The following is a 27,903-nucleotide window of genomic DNA, read 5'->3' as shown; positions in this document are numbered from 1 at the left end:
CGGAGAAGAAGAAGAGATTGGGAGGAGAAAAGAAAGGGTGAAGGCTAAATAATCATGGGATCGTGTCACTGTGAGTTAATGTGATGTGTTGTTCCTGCACGAACAGCTGGTTCAACTAAACTCCACTTCTTTTTTTTTTCTTTACTACTTTCTCACAACTTTGACCCCATTACCCCATTTCTGCTCCAAATGTCCACTTTTGATGGAATTGTTCCAGGTTCGCTTCTTCCTTGGGAAATGTCTTGAGGATCTTGTACTAAAAGGAATCCCCACGCCCAGAGTTCCCAGATATCCAGAGTATGTATCCCTGTACTCCTGTACGCCTGATCGGGATCACTCAGCTGAACCTAATATGCAGTCGATTACTTTCGGAAAAGCCCTGAGAGATCAGCTCCATTGGCTTGTTTTCTAAGTCATGTTCATAGCGACCATCTGCAGGGCCTGGAGTCCTTTCGGGCTCCTTTCATTTACTGCTCATCAGGAACTCGAGAAGTTCGTCTTTGTTCTCCCATGTCTTGGCAATATCTAATCCCGGTACACTAACTGCGGTACGTGCCAAACTATAGCTGTTGCTACGTATTGAAAAATATCCACATCGCATGAACTTCCAGAAGGGCATCCTCGAGTCAAGGCGACTGCATTACAAGCATCTAGCAAAAATTTTGGTTAGCCAACTCATATCGAGAATGATAATGGGGGAGGGAAAAGAATTTACTTAGCTTACTCCAATCAGCGCCCGATCCCGTTGAATACACCCACCGAGATTGAACTCACCCCGAGAAAGCATGTCCGAGTCACACTGTTCGATGCGAATCATTGCGCAGGGGCTGTCATGTTTCTAATAGAGGGAGCCGGGAAGGCCATCCTGTATACGGGGGATATCCGAGGTCAGCTCTTTCCTCATTGGACCTATCAGGGAATTAACATTTGGTAAAATTCGACAGCGGAACAATGGTGGACAAATGCCCTGGTACGACATCCAGTCTTTATCCCATATACGATGGGTCGGAAGCGACTGGATAAGGTATACCTGGACACAACTTTTGCCGCGGCATCTAACCCGCTCCGGGAATTCCCATCCAAGGCCCAGGGACTCGCGGAGCTGCTTCAAAAAGTAGAATCCTACCCAGATGAAACGGTCTTTTACTTTCGTGCATGGACATTCGGTTACGAGGATGTATGGCTAGCACTGTCAACTGCACTAAGGACAAAGGTAGAACCAACTCACTCACTCAATCCGACAGACAGGGGCTAATAATCGAACAGGTTCATCTAGACCGGTATCAGATTGGTCTTTATCGAGCCTTACTGAACAATCCTGGTAGCGCGAATGAAGCCACTGCGCTTTGCGGGTTTCAACTGGGAAATAGAAATGTGGAAGGCTGCTTGAGTGACAGTGAGTCCAGCAGGATTCACAGCTGCGAACCAGGGGTATCGTGCAAGGCTGCTCGGGACCCGAACACGGTCTACATTACACCCATCGTAAACCGTACCCGTGATGGTGCAGAAATTCCCGAGGTCGGAGCTGGTGGAGGCGGTGGCGACTTGTATCAGGTCCACGAGCTAGAGTTGCCAGATGAGTCCGCGCTAGCGGCCCTCGAGAAGCTCTGTGCCCAGCATATTCCCAATCAGCAGCTTCTTTTACAGACTCGGGATGCAATTTCAAAGGCATTCCGATCAAGAAAAAAAGTCCTGTCTCTTGACCAATATGACGTACAAGATGATGAGATTTCTTTGGAGCAGCTGGTAACAAAGCTTAGTCGGGGAAACGATCAGGGCTCTGTACCCAATCTACCGAACACTATTGTGAGTCTCATTTGTTCCCAACCTTGACCCTGGCTAATTCCATCAGCGCTTTCCATACTCTCGACATTCATCCTACGCTGAACTTTGCGCGCTTATCGCTGCATTGAGGCCTAAGGATGTCCACCCTTGTACAGTAGACCCATCCTCGTGGTCCGAAAATGTCTCCATCCGGACTCTTTTTGGTCACTTGTGCTCTGGAGAAGAGTTCACACACGATATTTACATGCGTGAGACGCTCGAAATGCGGTACGACGAAGAACGCCGTGCCAGAAAACGAGCCCGGTACGAGGATGACTCGACTCAATCTACACAGTCCAGCATATGCGAAGAACTCCCCTCGGATACTGGTAGAAAACGCCAATCTGAATCTTCAATCACTTCCAAAACACCAGAAAGAATTCAAGCCAGACATGAGGAAATCCGACAGGCACACCGCTACTTACATGACCACGCTGACCCGGAGGCATTGCAAATCGGCCCTCTCCCCTCCTCGGTGCCAACAAACGAAGAGGGAAACAAGAATGACTTCAGAACCATCGCCCATTCGCAAGAAGAGGAGGAAGAGGAGGAAGAGGAGGAAGAGGAGGAAGAGGAGGAAGAGGAGGAAGAGGAGGAAGAGGAGGAAGAGGAGGAAGAGGAGGAAGAGGAGGAAGAGGAGGAAGAGGAGGAAGAGGAGGAAGAGGAGGAAGAGGAGGAGTCGTTGACTCCGCGACTCCAACCATACACAGACTCCTTCGCCGACGATGGAATCAATTCTGACCCTCCACTACCCGTCAGCCAATCGTACTCTCAGCTTCCAGACAGTCAACAAACCGATACTCTCACCCTACCAATATCTGTACTAGCACCTTCTTCTCCCATTGACGTCGATAGTTCCCTGGTCGGAGACTCTCCCCCGGGTGGAGAGTCATCCGAATTAGGCCCAAGGGCGAGTGCCGGTCGACAACGAATCATGTCGCGCCTGCACTCCCGTATTTCGGCGTATATCGCTGCTTCAGAGGGGTCGTATTCGGCATGGGAGGATCACTCGCTCGTTTCAGCGGGGTCCAACCATAATGAGGAGGAGACGGAGCTGTGAACGTGCAGAATGATGGTGGGTGGGTGTTCGGATCTAGGACTGTACCGGACTTTTTTTGGACTCTTTTTATTTTTCTTTTCATCTATTTTTGCCCCTGCTATCTGTTCAATTTCAACATGTACATTCAAGGCAGTGGTTTTTTTTTCGACCGATACCCCAAATGCGCAGTTAGTGGCTTGGTCTATTGTTTCGGATTCTGATTATTCTTATCACATACTAGTATTTTGTCTATCTATACCTCGGCCATCCGTGATTGTTCTCTTATCTCTTTCAAGAATACTCTCCGAAATCTCGGACATAAGCCTATCAACCCCACCGGGGTATTTCGTAGCGTGGGGCCCTTGGAGCACATATGCCGGGGAAATAATACGTATTACGATGCGGCGAAGTTCGCCGGTGAAAGAACTAAACACCACACACAAGAACACGGGACAATTGATTTGGATTGGAAACTTGATAAAGGAAAACGGAAGACAGACAAAACACGTAACATTGGGGTTAATAGAAGAAGGAAAAGGGAAAGAAGTTCCCTCCGAACTAAACTAATAGATGGTGCTTAGGTAATAATCACGTCAGGCAGGTCTGCCTCAATCCGGAACACAAGATAATCGTACACATGATAATCATAACCATTCCCCATCCAGAATCCCAGTTCCATTCAATTTCTCCTCGTTTTCCACTCATTCCCGTCCCGGTTTCCATCCGTATTGTCCACAATTTGAGTATTCCCAGTTTCACCCGCCACACCGGGTGGGGTCGAGTTGGCCGGGCGTAACACATGCGATGTGTGCTGCCGTGTTTCGCAGTTCTAATATTGGGTATCCAAAAATAATATTTGAAATTTGTACAAATTACAGCTACTAGTATGTATGGTATGAGATATCTTTGGGGAACTTTGGAATAGGTAGAAGAGATAGAAAAGTCATCACTTTCGTTCGTAGCTAAGCTACCTAAGGTAGCATGCTCAAGTTAGATACCCTAAGCTACCTACATTATGCATAAACAACCCGCGTACATACTCTTCGCTATGACAACAACATGACAGGCATGAACAAAGACGGAAACAGAAATAGAGATAGGAGCAGAGCAACACAACACAACACAAACTCCTGGGGTAAGTTATAACAGCAAACGCTCGAGGGAGGTATATAGCCGAGACAATGCTGAGGGGGTGTGAAATCGGAAACAGACCAAAGAGAAGGGGGAAAGAAGAAGTAGGAGGTATAGAAGAAATGGTCAAAAAGAAGAGAGAAGAACCGGACTATTCGCATCCTCATCTAGAAGACGTAGTACGCCTGTGTCAAGGGTAGCTCGGTCGCAGGTTCGGCGTCACAGAGCATGTTGTCTGCTTCAACAGTCTATCGTGCCACATATCAGTATATATTATCTTGCTGGATGGATCAGATGCAGGGAACTTGGGAACACAACTTACATAACTCTCCGGGTCAACCTTCATCTTGGGCATGGAGTCATTAAACTTCATATCCTTCTTTCCAACAGTTCTGCATCCCTTGACTGCTTCAATACGTTTCTTAAGACCGTATGTCTGGACAATGCCTTCATCGATAGAAGCTTGAGAAACGAACATGACAGAGGTGCTAGGCACATGGACACCAAACATGGGTCGCATGACCAAGGGTTCAATAGTCGGGATTGAAGCGTTCGCATCGCCCATCTCCGACACGGCGATCATGCCGCTCTTAAGAACCTGGTAGGGCTTCGTACCGAATCTGCTCGGGTTCCAAATCACCAGATCGGCAAGCTTGCCAACCTCCACACTACCGATCATATGGGCCATACCCTGGGCCAGTGCAGGGTTAATGGTGTACTTGCTGATGTAGCGCTTGACACGGAAGTTGTCGTTGCCATTACCGGCGTCTTCGGGTAGAGGGCCACGCTGTTCCTTGTTCTTGTGCGCGGTATGCCATGTGCGCAGGATAACCTCACCACAGCGGCCCATGGCCTGCGAGTCAGAGGACATCATGCTGATAGCGCCGAGGTCGTGGAGGACATCTTCGGCGGCGATGGTCTCGGCGCGGATACGGCTCTCGGCGAAAGCGACATCTTCGGGGATGTTCTTTGACAGATGGTGGCAGACCATCAGCATGTCAAGATGCTCGTCGAGTGTGTTCAAGGTGAAGGGTCGGGTCGGGTTGGTACTACTGGGCAGGACGTTGGGGTGCTCGACGACACAAATAATATCGGGTGCGTGACCGCCACCGGCACCCTCGGTGTGGTATGTGTGAATGGTACGACCCTTGAAGGCCTCCACCGTTTGTTCGACGAATCCGGACTCGTTCAGAGTGTCGGTATGGATCATGCACTGCACATCGAAGTCATCGCAGACTGACAGACAGTTGTCGATGGCGGCAGGGGTAGAACCCCAATCCTCGTGCAGCTTAAGGCCGGCTGCACCAGCCTTAATCTGCTCCTCAAGACTGATCCGTCCACAATCATTACCCTTGCCCGTGATACCGATGTTCATGGGCAGGTTGTCGCACGCCTGCATCATCTGGCGCATGTGATTCGGACCCGGTGTGCAAGTTGTGGCGTTTGATCCAGTACTGGGACCAGTACCACCACCCAGGAAAGTGGTAATTCCCGAAGCCAAAGCCTCATCCACCTGTTGTGGGCAGATGAAGTGAATGTGCGTATCGAAACCACCAGCAGTAATAATCTTGTTCTCACCGGCGATCACATCGGTGGAGGCACCGACCACCAAATTGGGGTGCACGTTATCCATCATATCGGGGTTACCCGCCTTGCCAATTCCAGCAATCAGGCCATCCTTGATACCAATATCGGCCTTGTAAATACCAGTCCAATCGACGATAAGTGCATTCGTGATGACAGTATCAACACACTCGGAGGCCGAGCGACCAGATGCCTGACCCATGCCATCACGAACGGTCTTACCACCACCGAACGTACACTCGTCACCGTGGCTAGTCAAATCATTCTCCACCTGCACCCACAAGTTGGTCAGACCGAGACGTACCAGGTCGCCAGTTGTGGGACCAAACATGCGAGAGTAGGCTTCTCGTTCCATTGAGAATCCAGTAATCAATGCGCTATCTGCCATCGGCTCTGGGACATGCGCAAATCCAGCAGTCTGCAACTTTGTCACAATCTCCTCGGCGCGGCTCAAATCAATGGGTCCATTCGCCAACCAGTTACCTCCTCGAATAACCTTTTTGCCAGCAATCTCTACCAAAGTAACAGTCTTGGTATCACCGGGCTCGAACCGAATGGAAGTTCCAGCAGCGATATCCAATCGGAAACCATATGATCGAATGCGATCAAAGTGCAATTGCGGGTTCGTTTCAATGAAGTGGTAATGCGATCCAACCTATTTTTTTAATGAACCATCAGCCTTGGGTCAAACAAATATAAAACGGGAATGGAGCGGGAAAGGTGGCAGTCCACTGCGCATCGACGTACCTGAATTGGTCGATCTCCTTTGCTCATGACCTTCAACTTGATCCGCTTCCGTCCATCATTCAGATGCACCCGCGCGTTCTTAACAGCAATCATGGCACCTGGCATCTTCTCCGGCAAGAAGTCACTTGGATCCGGGTCGAGGAAGGCCTCGGCGGCGGGAACAGGCAGGAAACTTCCATACAGCGCACGCTCGAGATCACCCTCATCACTACTGATGGGGTGGTGTACGGTAACTAGGTAGGTACCTGAAGGGAAAGTTCCTTCGACCTGGAGCTCAATGAGGGTAGCAACAACGGAGGGAAGGACATGACGGCGACCCAGCATGGTCTTTCCGATGGACATCAAATCAGCGACGGAGTAGTGGCCATCGCGAATGAGCTATAAGATTCATGAATATGGATTAGTCTCATGTTTCTAAATTCACAAAACTGCAATGCGATTGGCTATTGCGATTTTGGATTGTATCTTCCGATGACCGGGGAAAGAAGGAATTGGAAAAAAAAAGTGGGGAAATCGTACCTCGTGCAGGACGGATGAGATCAAGGCCTGCAGCACAAAAAAATTAGCGTCGGGTCCTTGCACAGCACCTTGTATGTTGGTGATTTTTGATTTGTCGAAGAGTAGCGTACCGATGCCTCTACGTGATTCAATCGAACACCGCGGGCTAGGCGTCGTTGGGCCAGGAACCCAAGATTGGCGACGGTGAGCTTGTCAAGCTGTTGCCGGATGTCAGTGGAAGGCTTGGGACCAGTTTCAAGGTGCTTGGCAAAGTTGTACCTCCTTCGGAACTAGCATGACGCAGGTGAAACCCAAACCTCTGGCTTGGCGTGCAGGGAGAGGGTCAGGAAAGTAGAATGAATCTTCTGTTCCTGATATCAAATCCCCAGAAGGTTTGGGAGAAGTAAGGGAATGTGGGGGACGCGGTATATTTCAAGTCGGATGCCGTGGTGGTCATCTCCGATAACGACGATAAGAGCCAACTCGGTGGCCGATTGGATCCTTACATTCCACCGTTTTAGTCACGGTTTTGCTAATGGATTTCTGTCAGGGACCCAGTAGGGACAAAAGGGACCCATTCTGTTGTTCTTATGAATAATAGAATTTAATATTAGAAATCTTTAAATGTCATTCTAAAGCATTAGAATTGCCTGGACTCTGGTAGGTTCGGAAATACAAGTTTAAACTGAAGAGTTAAATTTTACCTCTCTGTCACTCTCCATACAAGCCCTATAATACCTACGATACACACAGTTTCTAAATCGCCCCGCAAATTAAATTTTCCTCCCTATCAGTTTAGTACGCTGACAGCCAACAAATACCGAATCACTAGTACAGATACGAATTACCGACTTTTAATATCATATTTGAAGAAAATAAAAAAAATTGTAGGTATTTGAATTGAAAATTTTGCATTCCGAATTTAATATGGGAAAAAAAAAAAAAAAAGCGAAAGAAATTACTTATATGTTTAAACATCGCTCTTGCGCTTCTTGCCCTTGCTCTTGGGAGTCTTAGCTTCAGCGGCGGCGGGTGTCTCTTTAGCCGCGAGCTCTGCCGCCTTACCCCGACGAGCATTTCTCTTAACAGGCGAAGTCTGCTTGACAGCGGACTCGGGAACTTCCTTCTTGGAATCACTGACACGTTGGCGCTTAGTGCTGCGAGGGGTCTTCTCCTTAGGAGGAGGCTGAACGGGAGAGGGAGAAGATTCGCGGGACTCGTCAGAGTCAGATGCCGCCTTATCCTCCTCTTCCTCATCAGATGAAGAGTCGTTGTCAGAGGCTTCCTTGGGAGCATCGGCAAAGTCAGCCTGCAGCTGGGTAGCAGCAGGGTCTTGTTCATGATCCTCGTCGGCCAATTTGCCGGCCTTGTACGCAGCCATATCAGCCTTGTACTTCTCATAGTTCATGAGGTAAAGCTCCTTCCAGACCTGCGCAGAACGTTAGTCACATGTTTTCAATGGCTGGCAAATTGGATTGAAGGGATTTGATTTGATTTCTTACATCCTTCTGGGGAGCAGGCATCTCTTGCCAACGACGGGTACCCTCGTCAGCGACATCCTTGGGCTTGGCAGTCTCACCAAGATCGGCAGCAATCTTGGGGCGGTTGCTCTGCATGTACAGGAAATAGGGAGTAAGAGCACGCTTGGGAGCGTTAGGGTCTGCGGGCGCACGCTTGCGCTTCTTGGTGGGCTCAAGCTTGGTGCTGGGGCTGCTGGGGCGCTCAAACTCGCCGAGCTTCAAACCAGTGGGGACATCGGGGATGTCAATGGTGGCGGGGCCACCGCTGATGACGCTGTTGGCATGTTCCAAGTAGGCTTTGCTCAAGTCGGCAATGTAACTTTGGAGGGCCATCAACCGCATGAGCATCTGGAAAGGTTGTTAGTACGATGTGGATTTAACGACATGGATTTGAATCACACGGTTAACATGTGAGAGAAAAGACATCGCGTAGGCATAACATAGAAATATGCGATGCAAGAGTAAAACAAGGACAATATCTTCAAGCTCTGAAGAGCATAATAACATGCGCATGATGTCATGACTCTTGGGAGTCTCGACACGTATGAGATGAATGGAATGTCTGAAGGCTTCGTTAAGTACATTAAAGTATTACGAAAGATCTTTCTGTGGTTGAACAGGTAGATCGGACACAATAATGTAGCTCAAAAACTCGCGTTGAGCTCCGACGCGTAGGAAGCGACGCGAAGTGGATGCACCGGAACATAACAAAAAAAAAATAAACCCAGGGAGAACTTGGTGGAAATTTTTGCAAATAGAAAATCGAAAAACAAAATTAGAACATACCGCATCTTTAGAATTGCGAAGCTCATCGACATTAACTTCGACAATTGCCGGGTCGGCCTTGGAATCGGTAGGAGCCATGGTGATGTGTGTGGTTGATGGTGATGGGGGGAGAAAGGAAGAAAATTTGGGGGGTGGGAAGCCTGTAGGAATAGGGGGGTCAAGGGGTGGGGGGAGACAACTAAATAGCCCAAACACTTGAGGGAACTTCCACAGCGAAAAAAACATTTGAACCCCATAAGCCCCCGGCATGCTCGGTTACTCGCTGCTTTAGGCTTAGGGGGCCTTTTTCATGGGCGCTCGGGGCTCAATCTGGTGTCGCCTCACCCGGTCATGCGGTAACCCTTGGGCTTGTGATGTATAGTATTCTCATTGGATTTTTACTATTCACTTCTATTCCGAAATTCTTCAAAAATAAAAAAATAGATATTTAGTCTTTGGATGCAAAGCTTCTATCATGTTTTTTTTTTTTATCTTCAAGTTTGGAACAACCATTAGGAGACATCTGGACTTTCAAAGTTGGGCGTTGGGGGCATGTACCTGCCCAGGTGTCAATGATATATTTCGGTACCCGTGGCCTGTCTACCCCTCCATATGCGATCGTGGGCAATGCCCGTTAAACATTGAACTCCGGGGCGCCAAGGTCGCAATGTGAACCAACCCTAGTCCTTTGATGCTTATTCGGACTCTGTTTGAAGTGCTAGAACTCATAGAAATATTAAGATGACATCTGGATATTTCTTGAATTTTTTCTTAAAAAAATAAATTTCCACGTTTAAACCCAAAAATTCTATGCAGACAAAATAGCATACATACTGTAAATATGAAGATGCCGCATTGAGAACAACGCTGAAAACCAAGGACACACATTAACCTACTTCACGGTCGCATCTGATTAAATATGTGCCGGTCTGAAAATTCTACATGTCATCTAGAACTTGAACACCTGCTCCTTGCTGTAGCCAAGCTCCTTCAGGATACCAGCAAGCTCGCCTTGGTCCTGGGGGCTGACCTTGGTACCGGAGATAGCCTTGTACAAGCCAGGTGGGCCACAGACGAAGAGCTTAATGTTCTCCTCCTTGGGTTCGGGCAGAACAGTCTTCAACAACTCCTTGGAGATGAAGCCCTTACCGCCAGCCCACTCCTTGGGGGGCTGATCCAGGACGTAGAAGGCGCGGAAGCGCTGGGGGTACGTGTTCTCCAGCTCCTCTAGTTCCTTCTTCAGCAAGATATCCTCCTCCTTGACGTTACCAAAGACCAGGGTCACCTTGGTGCGGTCATCAGGGTTCTTGAAGATCTGGCGGGCCAGCTGGTACATCGGGGTGACACCGGTACCACCAGCAATCAAAGCAATGTGGTTGTGCTTGTTGGCCTCCCAAGGGTACTTGACAATGGGGCCCTTGAAGGCCAGGCGCTGGTCGACAGCCAGGGAGTGGATGTGCTCGGACATGGGTCCATTGGGGTAGACCTTGACAACAAGCTCAAGGTAGCCGGGCTCCTCTAAGAGAGGGGGTCAGTATAATTGAACAACGGGGATTTTGAGATAAAAGAGGAATCATACCTTCATCACTGGTAGGAGTGTAGGGACGAATGGTGAACTTCTCCTTGCCCTCGGGCTTGAAGCGCGTGAGCAGAGCAGCTATGATATTGGAGTCAGCACGGAGCTCTTGTTTGACAAAACACTGGGAAGGGACTAACAGGCAACGGGAAGGCCAGCAATAGCCTCCTTGTCCTCAAACTCGAAGCGAATCTTCTTGGTGTTGTGGCTCAGATTCTCAATTGCGCCAACCTTCAGGTCCACCCAATCCTGACCGTTGAAGACCTTGGTGCGCTCCTTGGGCTCAGCATCAGCGGAGTTGGTGTAGCGGTAAACACCGGCGCCGAGACCAGCAAGACCAACACCAATATAGATGGGAGTCAAGTTGGACTTCTTCGGGGGAGGGGGAGGAGGGGTGGCCTCAGCGGCCTTGGGAGCAGCCTCCGCGGAGTACTTGCGGATGCTCTGAAACAAATTAGTTAGCTTTGCATGATGATGAGGGATGGGGTGAAGACAAACCTGCTTCAGGGGCTGCGCACAGCGGAAAGCCTGGCGAGCAAACATTTTGCAGACAAATTGAGGTGATATCGAGGGTTATGGAAGGGTAGGGAGCGTGTAGAAAGAGAGGGTTAAAAGAGGGAAGAAATCGGATACGGAAAGCGGACAAGGGTTGCTCGGCTCCTCAACGCATGACGCAATTAAGGTCCTGCAATCCTGAGACTTGACGGATATATGATATTCGCCATATTGCGTAACCGTCCAGGGGTGGATAACAAGGTCCCCGGTTTTTTTCTGAGAAATCGTGGGTCTTTTAACTTTGTTGTATTCAGAATGAAGGGCCCTAGTCCGTAGATGTAGGCCGTTACGGTTTTGTTTGGTTCGGAGGGTCGGGATCGGGCTCAGGCACACCAAAAACCCCCGGCGGAATCATTGTAACGCCCCCCGACAGGGCCGTCCCTTTTTACCTATGCCAATGCCGAATTCGTTCTGGCTATTTCAAGTCAAGAGCGAATCTAGAATTGTAGCGCGTCTCACCATATTTAGAATAGAACGGACAGCACGGACCACGTGAATTCGAGGGTACTTTTATTGGATTCCCCAATTACTGTTATACGAAGTGGAACCTTTTCATCAAATAACAGCCGAAGGTATCTGCTATGTCTCCATAGCCGTGGCCGAAATATCTCTTATCTATTTTATTGTAGATTGTTCAGCGGAAGATCTAAGATCAAATGCAGAATGGTCTACAAAGAACAGATGCAAAACGTGAACCCGATATTTTTTGAAATTTAACCCCAGATGCCACTATACGGGAGTAGAGACATCCCACCATCACTGGGTACAAACAGGCCGTAGCCGCGCGGCCAATATCTTTCATGCTTGCTATGGCCATAACGCAGTTATTCATCCACACTCCATCCCAAAACCCAGAAACATCACATTTAAGCAAAGGTAGAAGGGCGAGAGTAGGCGAACAGCTTCTTGCCGGGGTTGGCGGAGCGGTGGGGCAAGGGGAAGGCGACGTTCTTGCCGAGGAGCTGCTTGATGTAGGGACGGCGGATGCTGTCGTTGTCGGTGATCTCAACGACCTTGAGGACCTGTGGGGTTGTTAGAAGAGATTCCGGGAGATCGCGGGGATTGATTCGAAACGTACGTGGATGGAACCGAAACGGGCACGGTGACGAGCAGCCATGTCCTGGTAGAGGGCATCGACGGCGTCGGTGCGGCTCATCTCGCGGAACTCCTTGTACATGTTGTGGGTACCGGAGCGCGAGTCGTAGCGGAGCCAGATACCGAAGTTCTTGACCTTGAGGGGACGCTTCTCAGCGATCTAAATGAGGGAATCAGCAATTGTTCCCTGGATCCAAGTGAAAGAGAAAAAAAAAAACTCTATACATACCACGTTCAAGCTGACGATCTCACCGTTGGACTTCTTCAGCTTGCGGAGCTGAGCCAAGAAGTACCAGAACCGAGACTTAGCGACAACGGTGTTGGGCGCAAAAATGCGCATACGGTACAGCTTGGGCGTGGGGTTCGCCTCGGTGGGCAGGTGACGCCCGATAACCTGGTACTCAGTAAGACGCCCTGTGGTGAATCGGTCAGTCATGACTCCTGGAATTATTTGCGCTCAGCGATTCTCCTCGGAACGGTGTGGCGATTTGCGATGGTTGTTGTCGGTCATCCCTCGGCGAAGAGAGGGAGATAAGTCGTGGTAGAAATTTCAAGATTGTTACTTCAGCGGTTTTTGTTGAATTCAAGTCGACCCCAGCATATAAATTCCTCCATAATGATCATCTCCGTTGCATTGAATGTTGTTTCCTTGTTGAATCGAGACCCTTGTGTCATTGTTGAAAGGATTGTCGTTCCCGCCTGATATATCGTTCGACCGATCGCACACACCGTAACCGTCTTGAGGAGAACGCTGGAAATTCGAAAAAAAAAGTGAAACTTACCCATCTGGAAACGAAAGGTTAGCAATGACTTCGTCGGAGGTGAATATGGGGGTGTACTGACTGTGATTGTCGCTGTGGTGGTTGAGTCGTTAGTGTGCCGGGGAAGAGGAAATCAGGAAGTGTGTTGCATTGTGCTTAGGGCTATCGCCCTTCGGTTAAGCGAGTGGATCACATCGGGTTTGCACTAGCCCCGTTTAGGAAGGGACGGTGGCTGCTCCTTCCGCCACACCGATAGCACAGCCACATCCGATAACGCCCCACGTTTGCTTGGAACGCGCGCTAGTGTGATAGTGCAGTGAAGCTCATCCATCGGACTTCTTAGGTCCCTACCGCTTCTCTCTAACTCCCACAATCGAACAATTACGCAGGAGTCCAACATCGCCATGAGCACCATTGCGGCTGAATTTCGAACTGCCTACACCCAAGGATCCGGTCCTGGCCTCGCAGCGGTATTTACTCCGATCGCGACTACAACTAGCCCACATCGCTTGAGCTCCTTTTACGATTTCACCAATGCCGCTTACCTCACAAAAGATCTCGCCTCGTCCTTGTTTCACGGAAAGGGGTTGAAAGTGTACAAACCTGAGCAAAGCGCTTGGGTCTCAATCTTTGCTGCATACTGGGAAGCACTGGGAGAGGTATTGAAGTGTGAAGATGGTCATCCCGAGGCTAGCGCAGCAGCCATATTCAAAGCTTGGAAAGCATTGGCTTTGGCACTGAATAAAGGATACACTGACAACGTCCTCCCTGCTTGGACATTGCCGTGTATGTATACGATTGGGAAATTCTTGCGCACCTTTGCGATCAAGGCCGACAACGAAGCGGCCTCCCAAAGTTCGACCGGGTTTGAAGTTTTGGATGATGGAGCTGGCGATGTCGAGAAGAATGCCTTCTTGGAAGATGGAGCTCGAGTTATCAACCGCATGTTTACCTTGTGTTTGACTGATCGGTGAGTCCTCGCGACCAGTAGCAAATGGGCTCAATAGCTAATCAGACACAGTGCTCCCATCGAAGATTCCCGCAAGTGGGGAATCTACAACATTACCAGTCTACTTTTCAAGACCTACTTCAAGGTTTGTGCATATGTCGCGGAATATTTGGGTGTCCTCTAACTCGATCTAGATCAACTCGGTTGGCCTCTCGAAGAACTTGCTTCGCGCGATCAAAGCTCAGTCGCATGAACTACCACCACTGGAGTCATTCCCGAAATCTCATATCGTTACATTTGAATACTACATTGGTGTTATTCACTTTTTGGATGAAAACTACACCGAGGTTTGTCAAGTGCTTCTGCAACAAGACGCATTCAGTCGATTAACTTCTCGCAGGCTGAAATACATCTGTCCACTGCTTGGAGGATGTGCCACCCACAGGCGCTTAAGAACCGCGAGTATGTTTTATGTTGATGATATTGTTTGGTCTCAACTCACTGACTTGTTACAGGTTAATTCTCATGTATTTGATCCCATGCCATTTGGTAACGACCCATACTCTCCCCAGTCGACAACTACTCGCTCCTTTCCCGCAACTCGAGTTGTTCTTCCGCCCTCTGTCGAACTGCATTCGCAAAGGTGATCTTGTTGGCTTTGATAAAGCCATGGCTGCAGGCGAAGAGGAATTCGTGAAGAGACGAATCTATCTACCTCTAGAGCGAGGCCGTGATATTGCCCTTCGCAACCTTTTCCGAAAGGTCTTCATTGCTGGCGGCTTCTCGGAGTCTCAAGATGGGCAGCCACCTATTCGCCGCACCCGGGTACCCACCGTTGAATTTGCAGCTGCATTGCGCATTGGGGCACACGCAACGGCACGTACTCGGGTTGATATCGATGAGGTGGAGTGCCTACTCTCCAATCTTATCTATAAGGTTCGTGTCAGCGCATGTTATAATGGGCAATGGTAACTAACAAAAATAATAGGGTCTCATGAAGGGTTACATTGCCCGAGAGCGAGGGTTTGTCGTTTTGAGCAAGAACAATGCTGCCTTCCCCGGGACAGGTGTTTAAGTCCTACAAAATCCATACATAATACCACGGCCCCGGAACCTCTGAGAGGCTTTACAAATCCGATTGAGCAGGACCACCGGAGTTTAATTGGTCAGGAACCAAGCTTTTCTTATGAGATATGAATAAGACCTTCAATAGGACCAAACATATGATCACTTTCAATTTGCCTTTTCATCGGAACTGCATTAATAAATTGTACATGGGTATAGGAATGAATCACCACATCGACTGCGAAAAAAAGAAGAAAAAAAGATCAACAACAGCAGCAACAGCAATAGCAACAAATATACCAGCAAATCACACTCCAGCCCACAAGCAACCAGAGTTGTCCCTATAGCAAATACCTGTCAAACCCAACCAATATATCCACAAAGCCTGAACAACCAAACCCGATTACTCCCTTGCCGCAACAGAACTACAAACCGACAAAGCCGGAAACACATCATCCTGAAATCTGTTAGCCACACATTCAAAACACCGGAAAAGACCCGAAGGCATAGTCACGAAGCAGGAAAACATACCATATGGTTACACATAGCGACAAACAAGTCGAAAAACAATTTACCACCCCGTTCCATCTCCATCTGCATCGTCCCACTCCGCTTGAACGTCCCGCGACACCGAATAATCAGCGCAAGATAATGCGCCCGCAGCTTCGACTCCGTATCCGGCGTATTCGCATACGCGTATCGCGCACTCGCAAGAATGGTATTCACCGTGATACCGGTATGCAGGCCCTGTTTGCGAAGTGCGAGCCTTTGAAGAGCGGGGATATTGAATTTCTCGGCCGCGCAGCTAGGTAGAATAGACGTCAGTTGAAGTTGGGGGGGGGGGTGGTTGAGTTGGTGAAAACCCCTACTATATTACTATATATGATGCATCTGAAGAGAGGTGGACTTACTATATAGCTGTATCGCGCAAAATCACCTCCCCAGCTCCGGTGTGGAAGAGCGTTGCGCCTGGGCTTGTTCTCTCGTCGTCTTTACCGTCGTCTTCTTCTCCCTCCTCTAGCTCCCAGGTTCTGCGTCGCGCATTGTGGCGCAGTTTGGGGTAATAGTCGCCTTTGTAGAGGTACTCGAGGATGCAGGAGATTACTTCGGGCTGTTCGTCTGGGAGATTGATTCTTTTGCCTGGGGATTGGATGTGCGGGTGTGAGCGGGAGGGCGGGGAGGGGGTTTGCGACTGGCAGCGCTGGGCGAAGAAGGGCGATGCGGAGAGGATGGCTTCGTGCGCTGCGAAAAGGCGATTCTCTGGGCCGACGTGGAGGAGGACGATGGGAGTGGATGGGGGCGATGGGGAACTGGTTCAATTGACATGTTAGTATTGAGATCTGGTATTGATATTGACTGTCTTGGGCTCCAGACGGATGGGTTCCTGCTGGCTCTGAAAATATCTGGATGGTAAAAGGAAAAGAGCACTTACGATATATCTGGTGGACACGCCGGTCTTCGTCTCGGGTCTATCTCTATGCGCCTGGAGCTGCTCGAACTGGAACTATCTTTGACATTCCGTTTGGGTCTGCTCATTGACGCCTTCGTCGCTCGATAACGAGTGAAAGCATCAGACGGGGTCTGGGGAGGATTTCTTTTGGAGAGCATAGTGCACTGCGGATAAAATTTGATTCTAATGGGACACAGCAGCAGTAACGTAATCGAACAGGTGGTATAGATATAGTAGGTTCGAACAGAGAGACTCAAATCGATTCAGAGACGAAAATTCTAAGGGGCGACAGACTCCTATTTATACCCAAGTATCAAGATTAGCCCGGGTTATTCCCCTGGGCAAACGTGTAAACCCGGGCTTGGTCACAAATATACATGACAGGAAATGGACGGAGAAGCTGTGAGTTAAATACCAGTTTGACAGGGCCAATATTACCCGAATGGGAGCTTTCAAGACGTTCCGACGCGTCATGACGGGGTTCAAACGCGTAAAGGGGGTTGTGGAGAGTCGCCAAATGGGCGCGTGGTCACGGGGACATGAGGGCCAATGAAGACTTTCTCTAGCGTTGAAAGTGGGGAGGCGGAAATTAGTGCATTTGGATAAGTCGATTCTTGTTCAAATGTTCCCCTGCCAAGACTGGATGGAGAAGTGATAAAAGGTCCTGATAAACTGGGCTGGTATGAGTGGAAGGAATTTGTACCCATGCGCTCGGGAGTTAAAACTCGGAACCACGTATAGGAGCTTTGAAGGTCGTTTTCCATACTTTTCAAGTGCCATATATTATTAGTACATGGTACCTTCCAAAAGTTGTTTTTTGTACCAGTGGTAAAGGTTATGAATTCTGAACTGTATTTAGCAAAATTTGACTCACCAGATATGATGCATCCAACCAGCACGCTCAGGGGCTCGATGAGATTCGGAGTAGGCAAGAAGCGTCGTTTTTTTTATGCGCCCGGGCGAAATTGTGAGAGACACTGTATTAACATTGAAACCTTGGAATCTGCCGGGGACGTGCATATGTGGAATTCAGCGCTGGAGATACTGGTAGCCCTCTCATTCCCCACCTCCAGCTGGGCAGTGAATTCATACCTACTAGTAGGTATCGATCAATGTGCTGCACATCTGCCTGCATATATGGCTGAATGTTACTAGGTTGGGATAATACTTTAAAAGATAAAAGAGAACAGAAAAAATTCTTATTCCGAAACGCTAAGAAACCCCACTTGGACAGAAGATTCCCAAAACACCTCGCGCCGATGACATCGCAAAAAAAGAGCAAAAATAGATAAACCCATCACAAGAAGATCTTCCGAGCATCCTTGGGATGGCTTTCACTGGGGCAGTATGGGCACTTAAAGCGATTCCCCTTGCTGAGCCGACGCAAAGACTCCTCGGCGATAACATGCCCGCATGGCATCATCATTGGTGGGTTTTCATCAGTTGCTTGCTCCTTTGACACCGGGCAAACGAAGATGGAATGGAACAGATACGAGGGTGGCAACGAAATTTCGACCTGAGAGATTTGTTAGTATGAAAGGAAAAACCATAAGACGAATACAGAGAACACGTACCGGAAGCTCATTTTCACTGGTCCACTCGGTGCGCTTCGCCTTCATGATGGTCTGCAACTTGAGAAGGGTCGGAAGTGCAATTGCACCAGCAGTGGCAGCCACATACAAAGGAGAGTCGGCCGACAGGCCCAACAATGAGCAGAACTCGCGGGTGAAGAACTGGGCTACATCGTCCCAGGCAGAGGCATTGTTGAAGATGGTCGAGTATGGTGACCCTTGGAGGTTAGGGCGGTAAGCCATGGCGCCAACGAGCTGCTGAACCTCTCGCAGGTAGCGGGGTGCAAATGATTGGAATTCTCGTTGGGCATACTGGATGGCCGCTTGCCAGTCGCTGGTCCCTAGGTCGTGAGACCTGCCGTGGAAAAGCCAAACAAATTGTAAGCGAGAAAGTTCAAACTCAAGATTGCTGCCGCGGGCCTCCAGGGCCTCGCGGTTCTCCCGAGACCATTCGATGGCTGGGAGGAGATTATTCTTTTCTTTTAGTTCTTGCAGAATGTAGTACATGGAAGCAAACTGCTTCCGGATCTCGCTGGAGGGGACCTCATCGGCGTCAAGTAGACTCGTAGGAGGTTTGGGGGTGAGCGGGGTAGACTCGGGATTATCCATGGCCTTTTGGTCGGCGATCTCAGAAAGAAAGGTTGCAGCAACAGAAAATTGTCCCTCGCGGAGAAGGTGCATGGAAATCGCACGATTGATTAGGTTCTCTTGTTGCAAGAGGGCATCGTGTTCTGTGCTGGGTAGGGGTCGATCTTTGAATAACTGGAATATCAAAATTAGATGGGTGAAAGATCTCGGGAAATTCACCGGAGGATTTGTTACCTTGTCGAGAGATTTGGTGTACTTATTCAAACCGCTGTGGGTTTCTTTCAGGCTATCATTGATGGACTCAAATGACGACTTGATAGGATTCTGAAGTTTGGCCAGTGTGATAGCTGCCTGGTTTGGATCTGCAGAGGAGGGAATGAGGTTAGTTGAAGACCAGTCCAGCGATCATGAGCCACCCCAAGACTCATGGATACTACTAGGTTGCTGGAGTATGCGGAACTAACCAGAAGCTATAGTCTTCCGGGCCGACTGTAACAACTCGATGGTAGAGTCAACATTTTTTAGACCTTGTGAGCCCCTGAGCCTCTTAAGGAGCCTCTCGTGCTCCTTTTGTACAATATCCATGGTGTTTGAAGTGTGAAGTGTGGGTACTGAATGCGGAGGTGTGTGAGATTACCGCCCGAGTCCAGCGGAGGCCATATGCAGGGTGAGATCAGAGGGGCTCGCTTATGCAGTTCCAGAGCCCCAAGTACCCGGGCTATGATGGCATGAATGATTATTGTAAAGATTTATGGAAGCAACAGAGCAATAGCCAGTTGAGCAAACATCGGTACTCGGAAGTGGGACGTTGGAGATGTTGGATCATTTCCGGGTGATCGCCCTACGCCATAGACACGTGACCCCTCGAGTCAACTGATGATGTTTGTATTAAAGTCATACAAGCCCCTGGGTTTTTAGCTTGCTACAGGATCAACTTTCTGCCTTTCTGTGTTACTACATACTGTGAAATATCAGTATGATAGTATGGAGAAATAATACACAGGCATGTGCTTGGTGGTAATGGGGATAGTGAATTTCAAGACTCACTAGTCTTCTTTGGGAATACAAATGCAAGGGATGACTCATACAGACCCACTATTTAATTCACCGCCAATCAAACAAGGCAAAGGACCCACTCTCGCTTACGTTAGCGTGCTCGACTTTTGGGTATAAATAATTGACCCTCCCTTCCTCCTTTCCCTTCCTTTTTTCTTTTCTTCTTCATCCTAGTGCACGGGTTTTACACGCGTCAGTGAGGAGACATCCGAGACCGTGTTTTTGCTAGTTGAAAACTACCAAATTGACCTCTCCTTCTGGTCCCTAGGGATCGGAAGGGAATTTTTGAAAAAACAAGATGCCTCAAACCTCCTTGGTTCATCCATCGAGCGTTCTTGCTTGCAGCCACCCATCGGGTCTGCGCTGGTCTGTTCGCACAACTGCAACGTCCAGTATTCGAGTACTGTCTGGTCTTCTTTTCACTACTGCTTGCTACCCATGTTGGTGGCCTGTAGAGAAGAGATTTTCCTCGTTCTCCTTATTTATTATTATTCTACGTGTAGAAGGGTAGAGCGTGAACACGCGTTACCCTCTTGTAGTCTTCAATCCGTCATCCCATTCAGATCCACCTCACCTCCTCGTAGATTGAATGTCACGTATCCCACAGCTATAAGCTTGCCCTTGGATCCTGCAGCAGAAATGCTGACCATGATGCGGCTGGTCCCTTGAGTTAAAATCCCTGGTTTTGATGAATGCCTAATTGATCTTCACCGCCCAATCAGTGACGTCGATAGTTCTGCAGCGTTTTGAGGATCTTCAGTCTACTTACTACACTCTGGTAGTCTCCGACAAAAGTTTTCCACTGCTTTTTTTCTTTTCTTGCTGTTTTCTTTTGTTGAATGGGAATATGCATCAAGTGCTGGTCCTGCTACCCAGTTGCTTGGTAATTCCTTAATTCTACTCTAGTTCAAACACTCGGCGGCGCCTCCCTGACTTGGGCCGAGGCGTGGCGCCGAAGCTGGCGTGGATCAATGGTCTTCTCCATCATATTCACTCTCTGTTCTCTTGGACTTTCTTCTCGAGACGCCGTGTCTCGCCCTGACCGAAACGCGCCATGTCGACCAGCGCAGCCAGTGCGCCGACGCCGAGCCGTCGAAACTCCGCAAAGGCCTCCGACGGCCTTAAAGGAAACCCCGCTCCCAACACGAACGGTCCCGACCAAGTGATGCCCCAGGGTCACCAGAGACTGGTTTTCACTGACCCCGTCGCCCTACGATACCTTGAAGAAGATTCCTCTACCGATGTCCTCCATCGCCGCGAGACCCTACAAGGCTACGAAATTTATGTTGTCGAAAAATGGGCCTGCTCTCGCGTGCATCCGACCTTTGTTATCGCGACCTATACCGGTGACCCGTCGCATACGGTTGTGGCTGGGGTACTCAGTGTGCCAACAAATGAAGCCACATGGTCACCTCGACTGCGTATGTATTTCGATGCCGTCAAGAAAAATAACACTCGACAAAAGGAGACTCCACTTGGAATTATCATGGTCACAGACTTGGGCAATTTCCCGTCAGCCTTGACTGTCATTCCAATCCCAGGAGGCGATCTGAAAAAACACCGAGAGGATTTTATTGTGAACGAGAACTTGAAACGGCTGGGTTGCGCTGGGCGGGCAGGCCTCAAACTCCAGTATCCATTACCCGCCACCGAAGCAAAGTTTCATCAGCTCTACCGAACCAATGAGCGGGTCCGTCTTTATAATGCGGTAATGGAGCTAGTGAAGCAGTGTCAAATCGCCTTGATGGTTTTTGGCAAGCTAGCACCGGAATATGTGGATGGTCTCTTGTGCGATGTGACCGAAGCAGCCATCAGTGATTGGTGGGCGGATATTGGGTCAGAATTGTATAATATTGAACCAAGCGATGGTGTCCTGGGACCAACTACGGTGTCTGCTCTCCTTGGAACACTTCTTGGTGCTCGGAATCGACTGCACACATATGGAGCTCCTGTAGGGAAGGATGCTTTTGACATCGATAACCTCAAACGGGGTATTAGCGGATTCCAGAAATCCCAGAAGTTGCCCCGAACAAGGAGGCTAGACCGAAGGACCTTGGATCGACTACATCGTGCTACCACCAAGGCTGCCAATGCGGAAGGATGGACCGATGCTGTCAAGTCAACCATGGTAGAGCTCAGTGGCCAAGGTGGTGAGATGGTTATGGGAATGGTTCGCGGACGCGAGAAAGGCGGAATCGCTGATGTTGAAACCCTGGATATCGATACCTTTATCCAGTGCTGTTATGGATCAAGAGCGAAGTGGCTTTGGCTGGGGAAACTGGGAAAGAGTGGTCACGATCACCCATTCACACGTTCCCCGACATCGGACATGATGTTCACCACAGATGATCAGGGCGGCTATATTTGGACAAGCCGGAAGAAGCACTCTGGAGAAGACTTGCATGCCGAGCGGGTAACCTCTGCTCTCGATCGACAATGGAACTCTTCAGATCCTATAGTTGGCGAAGAAAAAGATCACCGGAAGAAAGGTGTAAGTGGAAGGGTGTCGGATGCTCGGGCTGGCCTGGGTCGTTTCAAGGACGCCGTGGGCCTGCCTGGACTGCGATCACATCACCACAAGCAGTCTCGAGACGGCCCAGAACTGATGCATGATATTGCTTATCGTCCGTCCATCGACAGTGATACCGAGCCTTCAATCACCAAAACAATGACTGGGCTTACATCGGACTCAAAGATTGACGAGGAGTCAGAAGCTCGTCTAGAAGATGACCAAAGCCAACCTTTGGCTCGGTCGGAATCGATGTCTGATGTCAAACCCCCAGAAATTCATATTGAATCTGCACCGAAAGATACAGAAACCGAATCACAGGTGCAGCAACAAGACCATCTTCCGATTCCAATGGGCCTCCCCGGGGTGGAAGAAGAATCCGATCTAGAACGCACTGCAACGCGGTCTACTGTCGCCTCCAGTGATCCTGGAGACCAAGATGATGCAAGGCCAAACCTAGCCTTGATGTCTCTTCGGCGTGCTCAGAGCTGTGAAGAGCTTCGGAGTAGCGAAATCGGGCCCCAACGCTGCGACGAGAAATGCCCGCGACATCTTTCTTTTAGTAACGTTGAAGAAGTGATCCACGCCTCCAAGCCGCTAGTTGAGCCGCCCAGAGTTGATAATTCGGCAACTTTAGACGAAGCAATTGCCCAAGAAGATATCTTGGCATCTGATGCTCGTATTTTCAGCTCCCGGATATTGGAGTTGGCTGAGTTCACTGCCCCTTGGGTTGAACGTCAAGTTGACGCCGTGGACAGCCTCAACAAAACACTCTATGACCAACACGAAGAACTCAACTCAGTCTACATAGATCGTTTTGGTGATTATCAACGCCTACGAGAAAGATCCAGTGACCTTTTGACCGACGAGACCGCCTATTTGAATGATAGTGTCAAGCGCGTCGAGCTGCTCGGCGCTAAACTGGACTATGAGCTCCATGTTCTAGAATCCAAAGTCGACGACATGGAGGAGGGATTGACCGACTTTGAGCGGCATATTGTCAACGTGGAAACCCGCGTCAAAGCCCTACTCCAAGGCGAGGAAGAACACAGTATCTCCTGGATGACGTGGGTACGACGGTCCTTTGGGTTTTCAGGTTCCTTTGACGTTTCCAACCCATTATAGTACTAATTCCAATGTGTGAACATGCATGTACGATATTAATCTGCTCTCTTTTCCTTTTGGAAATTCTCATGTTTTTCCATTTTTGCTATTGTACATAGATAGATCGGCGTTCCTCGCCAGACCCAAATGTGATAATGATATTAACGTGTCCCATCACTAAACAAAAACAAATCGACCTCAAATAAGCGAGCGGAACTTGTCGCAGTGTCCAGCCTGCTCTCTAGATGATTGATTCTCAGAGTGGGAATTCAAATTGTCCTCTATTTCCTCCTCAAACGCGTCAAGTTGCAAAGCCTCATAAACGCTTTACATGCCGAAAGCCTGCTGCTTCTGGGCAGCATCGCCCTGCATCTTCTCGCTAACCTTGATGTTGACGTCGAAGAACTTGGAGACGCAGCGGTCGAGGCAGACAGACTCGCCCTTGTTGAGGTCACCCTCGCGGTAGTCGACGGGGACACACTTCTTGGTGCAGGACTCGTTCAAACTAATAGCCAGTCTGCATCAGCACATTATTCCAACGCGTATATTAGAAGATAGCTTCTCACCGGTTGAACATGTCTGAGATCATCTCGACTTCGGTCTCGGCCTGAGCGAGCTTCATCTCCGAGGACATCTTGGGCTGACCGCCGAAAAGGAAAGACATTGTGAATATGAGTGGAAACGAAAAGAGATTGACTGAAAGAAGCACAATGGATTAGTATCTTCAATTCCCAGAATAAGAATAAATATGGGCTTTACCTTGATAGAATGGATGATGGTTGGTACTAGTCAGGGTCGATGCGGACCGGAAGTTGTCGACTTTGGAAGCTTGGGCCACCTTGTCTTGTCCGCCCGAGTTTTTCCACTTTTCCCGTTTCTTCGCACTTTTTCTTTTCTTCTTTCTTTCTTTTCTCTCAACCACGCAATGTGAACTGCGAATTGTTCGCAATGCAATCAATTCGCCCTTGGGCTTGGTCCCGTGGCTTGAATGTCCTAAGCTTCAGGTAAGAATAACTCTTGATTTCTTTTTTATTTCTTTCCACGTTATCTTTTATGATGAATTGTACCCTCTGCTTCAGAACCGCTGCAGTTGATACTCTCACGAGTATATGAACGCACGTACCAATTTCCTGATTTAACATTATTACTTCTACTTCTTGTTTTGAAATTGTCATTGAGAATTCTTAACTGACTCCCTTCAAGTGCAGGTCACCTCCGACAATCCCGTATTCAGCCCCTCATCCGGGCCCGACTAACACAACAGCCTACCCGGAATGGTAGCTCTGCTTCTTCTCCCGAAAAAGCTTTTCAGGAACGAGTACAGGAGATCAAGTCTGCTTGTGCAGACCCATATCCCCGTCTCGCGGTGGACAGCCGCACTCTAAGCTGCAAGGAGTTCCGTTCCCGGTACGACGGGTTAGCCAACAATGATTCTGTAGAAGACACGGTCGTTATCTCTGGTAGGTTACGCCTGTTGTTCTTGGCTTAATGCCTTCAAGTTGTCCTTGTACTTAGATTAGATTAGGTAGAATACGTACCTACAGGCTCGCAGGGAGCAAATTGATTTTTTTCGATATCATTCAAGATGGCCATAAAATCCAAGTCATGTGCAACAAACGCCAGCTCGAGGGCATCGAACCTACTGAGTTTAAAAAGCTGTATCGACTGCTTCGCCGTGGTGATGCATTTAGTATGTTCCTTCCTCTGCCTGAACCTGCGCCCGGCTTATAGTAGAATTTTGCCCACTAACTGCCGTTCTCCTCGCAGCCGTAACTGGTAATCCGCATCGCACTGGTCGTGGCGAGCTTACTATCAATGCAACACAGCTACCTCAGCTGCTTGCACCATGTCTGCATGACGTTCCCGTTCATGATAGCTCGCATGAAATCTCACCATACCCACGCCATGTCCAATTCCTGGCTGATCCGACGGCGGCGGATATCATTCGAACTAGATCCGTTCTGACTCAATATCTTCGTCAATTCTTCGTTGATCGTTCCTTTATGGAAGTCAGCACACCTATCATTGGAGCTGTGGCTGGTGGTGCTATTGCCCGCCCATTCATCACCCACGGCACTGAGTTCCCAGAGCGCGAGCTTTCGCTGCGTATTGCACCAGAATTATGGCTGAAGCGGCTCGTGGTGGGTGGGTTTGACCGAGTGTTCGAGATCGGACCGTCATTCCGTAACGAAGGTATGTCCAGCCCTTGCCCAGGTGAATCGTGAAGCAAGTAAACCAGAACTGACAAAATCAGGAATTGACAAAACCCATAATCCCGAGTTCACAACCTGCGAGTTCTACCAAGCATACGCCAACCTAGAAGACTTGATGCGCACCACCGAAGACCTACTGTCCGGCATGGCCACTCATATCCAAACCCAAAAAACTACTCTCCCACCCACCCAAGTCAACTTCACCGCACCATTCAAGCGTATCGACTTCATAACCGGTATCGAAGATGCCATCAACCAGAAACTTCCCGACCTCAACTCCCCCGATGCCCTCGATCAAATCCGCAACATCTTCCAAACTCTTTCTCTCCCCCTCCCTGAAAATGCAACCCTCCCCCGCCTCCTTGACGAACTCTGCAGCATTTACGTCGAACCCCAGTGCGTCGATCCAACCTTCATCATAAACCCTCCCGAATGTCTCTCTCCGCTCTCAAAATCTTTCACACACCCCACAACTGGCCAATGTGTAGCTGCGCGTGGTGAACTATTCATCCAGGGCAAGGAGTTGATCAATACCTACGAAGAGGAAAACTCGCCTTTCGAGCAGCGCCGCAAGTTCGAGGACCAATTGCGGTTCAGTCATGCGGCTGGTGAGCCTGGCGAGATTGATGAGAGTTATCTTGAGGCGTTGGAGTGGGGACTTCCTGCGACTGGTGGATGGGGATGTGGCATTGATCGCCTGGTGATGCTTTTCACAGGTGCGAAGCGCATTAGTGATGTGTTGGCTTTTGGAAATTTGAGGACCGTTACCAGACGGCCTGGTTCAAGTGAGGCATAACTGTACCTCAACCAAGCATAGCATAGCATAGCATTTGTCTACTGTACGATAGAACCTAGTAATTCATGTATCAACATCCACTCTCTGCTTTTACTTACTACATGATTCATTTTCTTATGCCCTATCGATTAGTTCCTCGCTAACATTTTAGTGCCAATGTACTAAAAAATCACCCGCTCTATCAAAGCCGTCATTAGCCGCAGCTTATCGGCCACTCCCGAGTCTCAAGGCGGGGAAAAACACGGCACTTCTTCGTTACTTCAACAAACATGGCTGTTAACCAGGCCCCTGTAGCCCAAGCGGTTACCGTAAGCCTGAAAGATCTCGAAAATGGTGAGTATTGCTCTCTTGAAAGCTACTATGGTGTAAAAAGCGGCTAATTGAACCCAGGCACTGTCTCCTTCGACACCCTTACCGAAGCCTTCGGCCCATCGTCCTTGGGAATTGTAGTTGTGAAAGACCTGCCCGAGAGCTTCATTAAGCTACGCGCCCAAGTTCTCTCAAGCGCATCTTACCTGGCAGCCCTCCCGCCCAATGAGCTTGGTACGTCGCACAGCCCATCCAATGGCAACTCCCAAAGCCCAAACTTAGGATTCAAGAATAAGAAAACCACCATAACTAACAACTCCCAGAATCCCTCGAAAGCCCCGAATCCAAGTACCTGGTAGGCTGGTCCTGTGGCAAGGAAACTCTTAAGTCAGGTCACTTTGATACGCTCAAGGGCTCCTACTACGTCAACTGCGCCTTCTACCAAGACTCCAAGCTAGACAGCGCCCCCGCAGATGGATTCCCCGATCTACCGCAGTACACGGCACCCAATATCTGGCCCTCACCAGAGCGTCTGCCAACCTTCAGACCTAGCATCGAGAGTCTCTGCTCACTGATCATCCAGACCGCGGGACTAGTCGCGCGCGCATGTGATCGGTACGCCGAGGCGAACATCGAAGATTACAAACCGGGCTATCTGCAGCGTGTTGTCGAAACGAGTCTAACCACCAAAGCGAGACTTTTGCATTATTTCCCCGCGGCCGTGGAAGATGCTCCTGGCAAAGAGACCGAGAAGGACGATGACGATTGGTGCGCGACTCATATCGATCATGGCTGTCTGACGGGTCTTACGTCCGCTATGTTCCTGGATGAAGCTGCTACGCCTCCGACTCTGGATTCTTCGGCTTCTCCTCTCCCTGAGCTTACGGCCTCCCCGGACCCGTCTGCGGGATTGTATATTCGTTCCCGGGCGGGAGAGGTCGTCAAAGTTAATATCCCCAAGGATTGTCTTGCGTTCCAGACTGGTGAGGCGCTTCAGTTGATTACTAGGGGGAAGTTCAGGGCTGTGCCGCATTTTGTAAAGGGGGCGAAGTGTGCGGATGGGCGGATTGCGAGGAACACGTTGGCGGTGTTTACGCAGCCGAATTTGGGGGAGGAGGTTGAGGCTGGGTTGACCTTTGCGGAGTTTGCGAGGGCGGTTGTACAGAAGAATTACTAGAATTATAGTGAGCTTAGCTGA

At 49.3% G+C, this 27,903-nt stretch overlaps 12 protein-coding genes across 12 annotated transcripts; 5 read left to right on the top strand and 7 right to left on the bottom strand.

Annotated features, from left to right (window-relative positions):
* Positions 1-189: 189 nt before the first annotated feature.
* On the top strand, positions 190-2,884 carry N7466_003775 (uncharacterized protein; the record flags this gene model as incomplete). The annotated part of the gene is made up of 7 exons (XM_057163172.1): positions 190-217; positions 359-492; positions 567-665; positions 734-887; positions 945-1,213; positions 1,267-1,806; positions 1,853-2,884. The coding sequence occupies 7 exons, from the start codon at positions 190-192 to the stop codon at positions 2,882-2,884; spliced, it is 2,256 nt and encodes a 751-aa protein (XP_057021853.1).
* Positions 2,885-4,161: 1,277 nt separating this feature from the next.
* On the bottom strand, positions 4,162-7,120 carry N7466_003774 (urease Ure; the record flags this gene model as incomplete). The annotated part of the gene is made up of 6 exons (XM_057163171.1): positions 4,162-4,242; positions 4,317-6,233; positions 6,326-6,703; positions 6,845-6,871; positions 6,955-7,041; positions 7,103-7,120. The coding sequence occupies 6 exons, from the start codon at positions 7,118-7,120 to the stop codon at positions 4,162-4,164; spliced, it is 2,508 nt and encodes an 835-aa protein (XP_057021852.1).
* Positions 7,121-7,793: 673 nt separating this feature from the next.
* Positions 7,794-9,207, bottom strand: N7466_003773 (uncharacterized protein; the record flags this gene model as incomplete). Its single annotated transcript, XM_057163170.1, has 3 exons — positions 7,794-8,252; positions 8,326-8,691; positions 9,130-9,207. 3 exons carry the CDS (start codon positions 9,205-9,207, stop codon positions 7,794-7,796), a joined length of 903 nt encoding a protein of 300 aa, XP_057021851.1.
* An 850-nt stretch (positions 9,208-10,057) lies between these two features.
* N7466_003772 (cytochrome b5 reductase family protein) lies at positions 10,058-11,227 on the bottom strand (the record flags this gene model as incomplete). The annotated part of the gene is made up of 4 exons (XM_057163169.1): positions 10,058-10,626; positions 10,688-10,765; positions 10,825-11,128; positions 11,183-11,227. The coding sequence occupies 4 exons, from the start codon at positions 11,225-11,227 to the stop codon at positions 10,058-10,060; spliced, it is 996 nt and encodes a 331-aa protein (XP_057021850.1).
* An 878-nt stretch (positions 11,228-12,105) lies between these two features.
* N7466_003771 (60S ribosomal protein eL20) lies at positions 12,106-13,120 on the bottom strand (the record flags this gene model as incomplete). The annotated part of the gene is made up of 4 exons (XM_057163168.1): positions 12,106-12,261; positions 12,318-12,494; positions 12,564-12,748; positions 13,117-13,120. The coding sequence occupies 4 exons, from the start codon at positions 13,118-13,120 to the stop codon at positions 12,106-12,108; spliced, it is 522 nt and encodes a 173-aa protein (XP_057021849.1).
* Positions 13,121-13,499: 379 nt separating this feature from the next.
* Positions 13,500-15,119, top strand: csn12 (the record flags this gene model as incomplete). The annotated part of the gene is made up of 6 exons (XM_057163167.1): positions 13,500-14,065; positions 14,117-14,189; positions 14,239-14,391; positions 14,445-14,506; positions 14,560-14,980; positions 15,033-15,119. The coding sequence occupies 6 exons, from the start codon at positions 13,500-13,502 to the stop codon at positions 15,117-15,119; spliced, it is 1,362 nt and encodes a 453-aa protein (XP_057021848.1).
* A 393-nt stretch (positions 15,120-15,512) lies between these two features.
* N7466_003769 (BTB/POZ domain-containing protein) lies at positions 15,513-16,717 on the bottom strand (the record flags this gene model as incomplete). Its single annotated transcript, XM_057163166.1, has 4 exons — positions 15,513-15,566; positions 15,641-15,914; positions 16,021-16,419; positions 16,542-16,717. 4 exons carry the CDS (start codon positions 16,715-16,717, stop codon positions 15,513-15,515), a joined length of 903 nt encoding a protein of 300 aa, XP_057021847.1.
* Positions 16,718-17,856: 1,139 nt separating this feature from the next.
* On the bottom strand, positions 17,857-19,303 carry N7466_003768 (ubiquitin-protein ligase RMD5; the record flags this gene model as incomplete). Its single annotated transcript, XM_057163165.1, has 4 exons — positions 17,857-18,075; positions 18,134-18,892; positions 18,953-19,080; positions 19,183-19,303. 4 exons carry the CDS (start codon positions 19,301-19,303, stop codon positions 17,857-17,859), a joined length of 1,227 nt encoding a protein of 408 aa, XP_057021846.1.
* Positions 19,304-20,828: 1,525 nt separating this feature from the next.
* On the top strand, positions 20,829-23,408 carry N7466_003767 (putative Sin3 complex subunit (Stb2); the record flags this gene model as incomplete). Its single annotated transcript, XM_057163164.1, has 1 exon — positions 20,829-23,408. One exon carries the CDS (start codon positions 20,829-20,831, stop codon positions 23,406-23,408), a length of 2,580 nt encoding a protein of 859 aa, XP_057021845.1.
* A 306-nt stretch (positions 23,409-23,714) lies between these two features.
* Positions 23,715-24,051, bottom strand: N7466_003766 (Tim10/DDP family zinc finger protein; the record flags this gene model as incomplete). Its single annotated transcript, XM_057163163.1, has 2 exons — positions 23,715-23,892; positions 23,954-24,051. The coding sequence occupies 2 exons, from the start codon at positions 24,049-24,051 to the stop codon at positions 23,715-23,717; spliced, it is 276 nt and encodes a 91-aa protein (XP_057021844.1).
* A 284-nt stretch (positions 24,052-24,335) lies between these two features.
* Positions 24,336-26,396, top strand: N7466_003765 (uncharacterized protein; the record flags this gene model as incomplete). Its single annotated transcript, XM_057163162.1, has 5 exons — positions 24,336-24,391; positions 24,591-24,847; positions 24,940-25,077; positions 25,155-25,580; positions 25,642-26,396. The coding sequence occupies 5 exons, from the start codon at positions 24,336-24,338 to the stop codon at positions 26,394-26,396; spliced, it is 1,632 nt and encodes a 543-aa protein (XP_057021843.1).
* A 269-nt stretch (positions 26,397-26,665) lies between these two features.
* Positions 26,666-27,882, top strand: N7466_003764 (uncharacterized protein; the record flags this gene model as incomplete). Its single annotated transcript, XM_057163161.1, has 3 exons — positions 26,666-26,729; positions 26,787-26,939; positions 27,029-27,882. 3 exons carry the CDS (start codon positions 26,666-26,668, stop codon positions 27,880-27,882), a joined length of 1,071 nt encoding a protein of 356 aa, XP_057021842.1.
* Positions 27,883-27,903: the final 21 nt, after the last annotated feature.

Source organism: Penicillium verhagenii (assembly GCF_028828195.1).
Source record: "Penicillium verhagenii strain IBT 33310 chromosome Unknown utg000005l_segment0_segment0, whole genome shotgun sequence".
NCBI classification, from domain to species: Eukaryota; Fungi; Ascomycota; class Eurotiomycetes; order Eurotiales; family Aspergillaceae; genus Penicillium; species Penicillium verhagenii.
The sequence above is the reverse complement of the archived record's forward strand: the minus strand, read 5'-3'. Positions and strand labels throughout refer to the sequence as shown.